The sequence below is a fragment of the Salmo salar genome, chromosome ssa11 (genome assembly GCF_905237065.1).
Source record: "Salmo salar chromosome ssa11, Ssal_v3.1, whole genome shotgun sequence".
NCBI classification, from domain to species: domain Eukaryota; kingdom Metazoa; phylum Chordata; class Actinopteri; order Salmoniformes; family Salmonidae; genus Salmo; species Salmo salar.
In genome coordinates this window covers 67,840,943-67,849,906 of record NC_059452.1, presented here as the reverse complement: position 1 = coordinate 67,849,906, position 8,964 = coordinate 67,840,943, and the positions used below count along the sequence as shown (strand labels likewise).

Sequence of the window (8,964 nt, the reverse complement as noted above, 5' to 3'; positions counted from 1 at the left end):
CTGGCTCAAACCCAACACCTCTCATCACCCTGAGAATACCATCCCCATGGTGGTGGTAGCATCATGCTGTGGGGATATTTTCCATCACCAGGGACTGGGAAACTGGTCAGAATTGAAGGAATGATGGATGGCGCTAAATACAGGGACATTCTTGAGGGAAACCTGTTTCAGTCTTCCAGAGGTTTGAGACTGGGACGGAGGTTCACCTTCCAGCAGGACAACCCTATGCATACTGCTAAAGCAACACTCGAGTGGTTTAAGGGGAAGCATTTAAATGTCTTGGAATGGCCTAGTTAAAGCCCAGACCCCAATCCAATTGAGAATCAGTGGTATGACTTAAAGATTGTTGTACACCAGCGGATCCCATCCAACTTGAAGGAGCTGGAGCAGTTTTGCCTCGATGAATGGGCAAAAATCCCAGTGGCTAGGTGTGCCAAGCTTATAAAGACATACCCCAAGAGACTTGCAGCTGTAATTGCTGCAAAAGGTGGCTCTACAAAATATTGATTGTTGGGGGATGAATAGTTATGCACGCTCAAGTTTTCTGGTTTTTTTTGGCTTATTTCTTGTTTGTTTCACAAATATTTTGCATCTTCAAAGTGGCAGGCATGTTGTGTAAATCAAATGATACAACCCCCACCCAAAAATTAATTTTAATTCCAGGTTGTAAGGCAACAAAATAGGAAAAATGCCAAGGGGGGTGAATACTTTCATATGCCACTGTAGGCCAACAAGTGATATGTTTCAGTTAGATAGGATTTATAGCAATGGTTATCAACTGTACTGCAGGGATGGAACGTAAGTTGCAGAAAATTGTGGTTGTGGTTGCAGCCGCAGAGAGGTATTTGGATGTGCGAGACTTGACATCAGAAGAGATAAATGGTGTGTTAAGTGGTGGTGTCCCATCCTTTCAGATTGTTGGCCTGAGGTAGGACTAAATAGATTTAAATAGTGGAGTAGGGTGGTGTTATTTTTATTTCCATTTTTTTGGTGAGTGTAGTAGTGTTAGATGGTAGGGTATTTTTTTTTCAAGCAAAGAACAAGGGAGTTGTACTGCCAATGTTTCTCTATGGAGATTGCATGTCTGTGTGCTCAATTTTATACACCTGTTAGCAACAGGTGTGGCTGAAATAACCGAATCCACTCATTTGAAGGGGTATCCACATACTTTTGGTGATGTTGTGTCCGTATAGCGTCTCCCACATTACCCCATTGAAGTTGAAATGTAAAATAGGTAAGGTTATGGTTACGGTATGGACGTCCCAAGGAGCCCAGATAGAACTTAACATTCCGTCTTTGAGGACATATTTCCATTATAATGGTCACTCGACTATCTTGTCAATATAAAATAACATCTTTGTTATACCATATTGGTTGGATGCAAATTGTGTATGGAACACTGCCTCCTGCAGGTTGTATGACGTATTACCTTTATGTTCAGCATGTGGGAAATTCATTTCGTTGACTTGCTATAAACACAACCAGACATCGGACAGCTAATGAGAATGGAAATGAGATGGCAAGATAATGCTTATTTTACTCCAAGACAGTCCATTGGTCAGAATAAATATTCGTTTTACCTAGACATTTGGATATCCGATGTAAAAAAAAATAGTAAACACTGTGACAGGGCGCAGACATTTTGGAATGTACCAACTAAATCGTGAAAAAGTGGAGAATAAAACGTATATATTTATATTTCTCCATTGTTACATAAGTTATTAATTGCATGGTAAACAATAACTATAATTAGTCAATGTATAATAGTTTGCTGTGCTTCTAACAAACCCGGCGCAGCGAAAGCAGATTTTTTTCTTCACCCTTGGTTCTCGCAGTAATTGTACAGTCAGGGGACAACATGGCGCTTGGAAGAATTAGCGTCTGCGTCCGAGTACTGCTTCATGATATTCCCTCAAAGGGATTATGTCGTGGCCTCATACAATCGGACTGTATGACATGCAGGGTAGGAGGTATATGAATAACGTATTTTATGTATATGATGTCATGGTGCCGTATCTGTGCCGCTAGCGCTTGCTTGTCGACCACCACGGAATCTGTCTCGACTCAATGCCAATGTTGTTGTGACAGCGGCTGAGCTGTCTCTCCTGTCCTGTTATCATATTTATCTATCTTGGAACTACTTCAACTTTCCATACGAATGTGTAATGCATGCAGTCAATTTCCACAAGTGTTGAACTTGTTCAGATACATGGGAAAGTTCAGTACAGTACCCGGTCCTGTCCAGATGGCCTACAGCTTTTGTCAAATTGACATCAAAAGTTGTTTTTTTGTTGCATTTGAGCTAAAGCCCTTTCTTAACCTTAACCTAATTCATATCCATGTATATGCTGACTACTCCTGTTGCTTCATTCATTTCAGCAAAAAGGCATCTGCTGTCAGAGGATGTTGTCAAGCTACAAGAATTTCAGCAGCGGAAACTGGCAGTGGCTCATCAAGTGTCCGGATCAAAAAGTAGGATACTGTACTGATTCTGATATGACCTTACTGTTTGGATTTAATACTACCATACCACAACTACTACTTTCGAAGTTAACAGACCCATGTTATATTCTCCAGGTCATTATTTTGAGGTATTTAATCACAAGCTGATGAAGAAACAGCTAATATTGAAGGATGAGTTAAAGCTGCTTCTACACCTTTGCCAATCTGCAGAGGACATGGTCACAGCCAGAGGTGCCATCTACAGGTATGGGTCACACAGTGAGATACTAGTTTCTTGCTAATGCATTGTGGCCACTGGCCAGATGATTGAGTATTTCATACTTCACATATTCAGTGGTGTCAAACTCTATCCTGATGTAACAGTGTAGGTTCCGTCCCTCTCTTCGCCCCAACCAGGGACCCTTGCACACATCAACAACTGACACCCACAAAGCATCGTTACCCATCACGCCACAAAAGCCGGGGCCCTTGCAACGCAAGGGGAAACCCTACTTCAGGTCTCAGAGCGAGTGACGTCACTGATTGAAATGCTATTAGCGCGCACCTCCGCTAACTACTAGCCATTTCACATCGGTTACACTTACCCCCCTTTTGACCTCCTCCTTTTCCGCAGCAACCAATGATCCGGGTCACGGCACCAATGTAACAGTGTAGGTTCCGTCCCTCTCTTCGCCCCAACCCGGGCTCGAACCAGGGACCCTTGCACACATCAACAACTGACACCCCACGAAGCATCGTTACCCATCGCGCCACAAAAGCCGCAGCCCTTGCAACGCAAGGGGAAACCCTACTTCAAGTCTCAGAGCGAGTGACGTCACTGATTGAAATGCTATTAGCGCGCACCACCGCTAACTAACTAGCCATTTCACATCGGTTACACTGAGTATGCTCAGAATTAGCTGTCAAGTCTCCTCAACTGTGTTAGGGACAGATAAAGCATACGTTTGAAATAGTTTAATGCAATCTTGTAATTTGACTAATGCTGGTAGTCTGGGGCTCCTTAGTGGCACAGCGGTCTAAGGCATTACATCTCAGTGCTAGACGTCACTACAGACCCTGGTTCGATTCCAGGCTGTATCACAACCAGCCATGATTGGGAGTCCCATAGGGGGGCACACAATTGGCCCAGCGTCTTTCGGGTTAGGGTTTGGCTGGGGTAGGCCGTCATTGTAAATAAGAATTTGTTCTTAACTGACCTGCCTAGTTAAATAAAACAGAAGTCAGTTGAAATTTGTGTTCTGTGTTTGTATATGTTTTGTGTGTTCTGCTGTCCAGGTACCATGAGGAGAACAGCAACGTAGCATTTGGAGAGTTTAAGTTTGGTCCTCTCTTCATGAGGCTGTGCTATGAACTGGGGCTGGAGGAGATGGCTGCTGCCACACTGACAGACAAGGTAACAATCTATTAATATGCAGTACTTAGACTACATTAATAATTTGTCAGGGAATAATCAATCATCTCTGAATAAACTAAGATTAACAAGTGCTATAGAGATCATATGATGTAATTCTATTAGTGCAGTCCCATAGACTAGGGCATTGATTGAAGTTTACACATACTGTAGTTGGTCAAGTTGTAAGTATACTATCTCCTTTCTCTAACAGGATTTGAGAGGATTCTTCTCGGACTCAACCTCCTTCAATATTGCCATAGACATGCTGTTTATGAAAGGATTATATGAGAGTAAGTGACATCCTTTTAATAATAAAAGCCAGCAGACATTCAACAAGAAAAGGTATATTTATAGATGACTAAACCCTGTTCATACTACTAGGTGCTCTGGATGTACTGCGAGACATGAAGAACCAAGGTGTGCCATTCAACAAGGACACATTCACATTAGCAACTGGTACTTGCTATAAACTGGTGAGGATTTGTCCACCTTGTAGACATTGTATTGTTCCACCCTATAGACCTTTTCAACTGTCAAAACAGAAACATGTTCTAACTGCACGCACAACCAAGAGGTTCCAGAGCAAACATCCAGTGCTGCATCGCACCATAATTGATAGCTAACTAGCTAATTAGTTGGCCAGCTAGCACAAAATAACATGTTCATATTTCCTGATTCAACCAAAAAACAGAACAAAGGTGTCATATACACAAATTGACTTGCTTCCAGAGAGACACTAAACAAAATCCTCAGACAGCGTTTATTTCCAGTTCATTCTCTTTTTGCTTTGGTGGTGTTAGCTAGCTGCCTTTGGCAAGCACGGCAAATATCCACAGAGCTAGTGTGATGTGAAGGTAGAGAAAGATCAGCGTATCTTGTTAGCCAACTATATAAGTTATTGGCTGTTGTCAGAGAAATTAATCTAACTATGTAGCTGGATACGAGTCCAATGTAAACATTGGACATCAAATGTTAGCTAGCAGCAGTAATTACACACTATATCAACCCCTCACCAATCTCTCTCCTAGCTCTTTGTCTGCTTCCTCCAAAACACAACTATGTTTTATCCAGGTGTGTATTGCCTACTTAGTTTCAATTAAGAAACATACTTTGGTTTTAATGAACCTCTAGCTTGTGCTAGGCATGTATTATTGACCTCACCTTTACGAGACCTAGCTAGTGGTTTGTTTACATGTAGTAAAACTAAACTATAATACAAATTCTTGTGCTGACACCTTATGTTGATAATGTTGAACTGCATATAATTACACCAGGATGATGTCATCCTTATTAAGGTTTACCATCATTAAAAGGTTTTGATGACGGCATGTAGCTGTAGAAGTCAAATCTGCTATCCTTCAACATGGTTATCCTCATTAATTGTCTAATGAAGAAGAAAAACCCACACAATGCTCTTGCCAGTATCAGACTTATTTTCTTTCAAGTTATTAGCAAATGATTCCCACACACATAAGTTCTCAGATGTGTGAGGGCTTTTCCTATTTCTAATAGTATCATTTCAAATGGAAAAAACATCTCAGTAAAATGTAAACAATGTATGCGGATTTGCTAATCCTGTTTCAGTATAGAAATGACAAGCCACATGTACAAGTGTATTGGACATGCTCATGAGGCCAATACATTGGGCATGCATGGCATTAATGATTTCACATCCACTGTAAGTGACCGAACCAAAAGTGTAGATTACGGATAGTGGAGGCAAGAGAAAAATACCCTAGAGAATGACCACGTGAAGGGTCACTTTTACATGGGCTGCAAAGTAGCCATATAATGTATGTTCTATCCCTGTATGTGCGGCAGGTAGCCTAGTGGCTAGAGCGTTCCGGTTGCTGGATCGAATCCCCGAGCTGACAAGGTCAAAATCTGTCATTCTGTCCCTGAACAAGGCAGTTAACCCACTGTTCCCTGTTAGGCTGTCATTGTAAATAAGAATGTGTTCTTAACTGACTAAATAAATAACTTAAATAAATGTTAAATTTAAAAAAATGCCAGACCGGACTGGGTCGAAAACCCTAATCAAATTACACTTTAAACGAGCATGCCAACCACTGGAGAAGGAGGGTAAGTGACCTATCCTGTGACCTAAAGCAGAATGAAGCAAATCGTCGCAGAATTGCAGGAGATCCTCTCGCATCTGAGATGCTTACGGTATTAAAATATAGATCCATTCATGATAGACAGGACACACTACTTCAAGTCTCAGGGGGGATGACACCACAGTGGCTACTAGAACTCACCTGCAGGTCACCTCTGCTACAGTCACATCCCTTCTATGCTGCCAACAGTATAACTCAGCCGCTGACTGTGTGATCTGAGTCAAAATGAAATAGCTAGATTGACTCAGTTTGCTCTGCTGGCTGCTGAAGTTAATGCAGAGAAGGAGGTGGTCAGTGAGTGTAGCAGCTAAGGGGTGAGTGTGTAGTACATGTGAACTAGTTGACAGGTGAGTGCTAGGCTCTTTCTCAATTCATTCTTCCTCGATTCCTCTCGTCACCCCCTCAAAACCCATTGGAGAAGAAGGTCAAAGGGGAGGGACCTTGAACCTTCTCCTCCAATACAGTTGTGATACAATACAGGATGCGAGTAGTCTAATTGGGGAAAGACAATGCCCTGGTAGCCATCATGTGGCGATGTCACCTATCCTGTGACCTAAAGTATTGTTATTCTAGCCCAGCCAAGATCATGGTTTTGGTAGGATAATGGATGCTGCTTTGTGGGTATGAAGTGCTGTTGTGGACAGAGATTGCATCCTAGGTCAGCCATACAGGGATTGTTACAACCACAGTAATGATCAAGGATATTGGCTTCGGGGTGCAAGTCTTTGCAATATCATCAGACAAAATGAGAGTGACAACCAAATAAAACAGACAAAGGGAATGTTCAATGACCAAAGAAATGTACCATTCTTAATAGAAATTAGACCAGGACTTGCGTCATTATTCTCAAGTGATATAACATTTTAGATTTTGTTGCAATTGTGTTTTTGTATTGTCATAGTTCTCTCTTTGGGACTGGAAATGTGTTCATTAGCGAATTTGGTCAACAAAATAATGAATTGCTTATTTGCTATGTGAGGTTTATTTGATCGAATAGAGGTTTCGTAATACTTTAGTTGTTAGGAGTGTACTGATAATAAGTAGGGCACGTGACATCCCGGCAACTTTGAGGAAATAAAACTATGCATATTCATGGCATGAGGCTAGTAGCATAGCATCTCTCTCCTTTGAATACAGGCGGTTGACGTCAACAACCCTCATTGGATATTCTAAAAGGGATTACAATAGTGAGATGTATCCACCAATCCAAAGAAAGGATAGGCGGGAGCTAGACAGCCCACCATGCCTCTTTGTGGACAACGACTCACATTGTTATGGCGGAGAGACGTATCTTATCAGTATATCCATAACATTTGTCAATAGACAAGTGATGTAATTCCCTGTTTCCTGTTTACCAGAACACTCCAGAGTCCTATAGAATCTGTACTGCCCTGATGGAGGAGGGACAGACCAAAGGACACATGATACCCAGACACGCCTACTGCTTCACTGTGGCGCTAGCACTTAGACAGGTTGGTCATCCATCCTCTCTTGCGCTCTCGCTTTCTCTCTCTCATATACAAATGTGATTCAATATATTTTATTTTCCTTCCAGAATGATGTTGAAAAAGCACAATCCATGTTTGGTCAGATTATGAGCACTGACAGCAGAATATGCCAAAATCTCAAAGTGAGTTCTAATATTCAGTCTTCACTATAACTTTGTAATGTGTCTAGCTCCCAACCTGGGAGCAGCCTATTTGATGTAGTTTTGTGGTGGTGTTCCAGGTTCTGATACTGGCTATGGCAGGAGCTGTAAAAGAATCCCTCTTCGTCCTGACCCAAGCATTGGGCTCTAGCAGCACTGTCTTTGTCAAGAAGCCTGAATTTGCACAGGAAGTGGTGAGAAAAACACCCTACAAATGGATGTTTGTAATGTCTAATGCATAACCTATACGTAATTATCTCTGAGTCATCCAGTCACAAATATAATTCATCAATAAGTGTGTGTGTGTGTGTGACGTCTTAGGTGGACCTGGTGCGTTTGCGGAGTGAGGACAGTCCTTTGATGGCGGGTGTGGAGGAGGCAGTGTCCCGTCTCCAAAATACGGGTCAGGTGACACAACGGAGCCTGGACGAGATGTTGTGTCACACCCCCACGGGGAAGAGGAGGATGCCCATAGGAATGATGGAGGAGAGATTGATCAGCCGGAGGACTCTGAGGCCCCTGCAGTCCACTCTGCTCTCAGAGTGAGGAGGAGGACTAGGTGTGTATCTCAGCATGTTTGAGGGGATAGGTTCGAGGTGCAGAATCGCCAATCTTGACCCCGTAATGAGTAGTTATTTGGGATGCAAGGTGATTTGTAGGTCAGTGATTCTGTGCAGTCCGACTGCAATATAGTCATCCTAAACGTTAGCTGTCCCAGTCATGGCCGTCTCACACCACGCAAAAGGGACTGAACAGAGATGGTCTCTGAGCTTTGCTCTCTCTCTCTCCACCCAAACCTGGACCTTAGTTATACTGTACCAGTCAGTGAAATCAACCTTTCCTCAACCAGAGACCCCTCGGTATCCTTTTGGTCCATCCTAAGATATGCTGTAGGATGGAACCGATATACTTGTAAGTTCAATGGCTTTGGAGAACCTTTCAGAAACAATAAACTGTGGAAAGGCTCCCTTGAATTCAAGGGATGCTCACCTCACATCAATGCAACATTATAACATCAGACATTGACAGCAATGTGTGGAAAGAAGAATGTAAGGGTATGTGAGACACACCTGTAATTGTTTGATCAAAATGTATTAAATATTGAATTATATAAAAACAGTTTGTCTTATTCTTAGTTTTGATAGCAGCAATATTTTTCCTCTACTTTGTTTTCATTCCTGTCACCAGTTCCTCCTTACATTAGGTAGATGCATTTTATTTATTTTATTTTATTTCACCTTTATTTAACCAGGTAGGCCAGTTGAGAACAAGTTCTCATTTACAACTGCGACCTGGCCAAGATGAAGCAAAGCAGTGTGACAAAAACAACAATACAGAGTTAC

At 42.1% G+C, this 8,964-nt stretch overlaps 1 protein-coding gene across 2 annotated transcripts; it reads left to right on the top strand.

Moving 5' to 3' along the window:
- Positions 1–1,793: 1,793 nt before the first annotated feature.
- On the top strand, positions 1,794–8,738 carry LOC106562966 (pentatricopeptide repeat-containing protein 2, mitochondrial). Of its 2 annotated transcripts, none has more exons than XM_014128118.2 (10): positions 1,794–1,970; positions 2,380–2,472; positions 2,578–2,707; positions 3,739–3,856; positions 4,068–4,146; positions 4,238–4,329; positions 7,332–7,445; positions 7,529–7,603; positions 7,702–7,815; positions 7,943–8,738. In XM_014128118.2, the coding sequence occupies exons 1-10, from the start codon at positions 1,859–1,861 to the stop codon at positions 8,165–8,167; spliced, it is 1,152 nt and encodes a 383-aa protein (XP_013983593.1). In that variant the 5' UTR covers positions 1,794–1,858; the 3' UTR covers positions 8,168–8,738. The 2 variants fall into 2 exon arrangements, with proteins under 2 accessions (XP_013983593.1, XP_013983594.1); XM_014128119.2 differs by having other exon boundaries at positions 1,829–1,963.
- Positions 8,739–8,964: the final 226 nt, after the last annotated feature.

Excerpts from the sequence above, each read along its gene's own strand:
- LOC106562966 (XM_014128118.2), top strand. The coding sequence starts at position 1,859 with ATGGCGCTTGGAAGAATTAGCGTCTGCGTCCGAGTACTGCTTCATGAT. Across the intron at positions 2,473-2,577 it reads TCAAGTGTCCGGATCAAAAA|GTCATTATTTTGAGGTATTT; the intron begins GTAGGATACTGT and ends TATATTCTCCAG. Across the intron at positions 2,708-3,738 it reads GCCAGAGGTGCCATCTACAG|GTACCATGAGGAGAACAGCA; the intron begins GTATGGGTCACA and ends TCTGCTGTCCAG.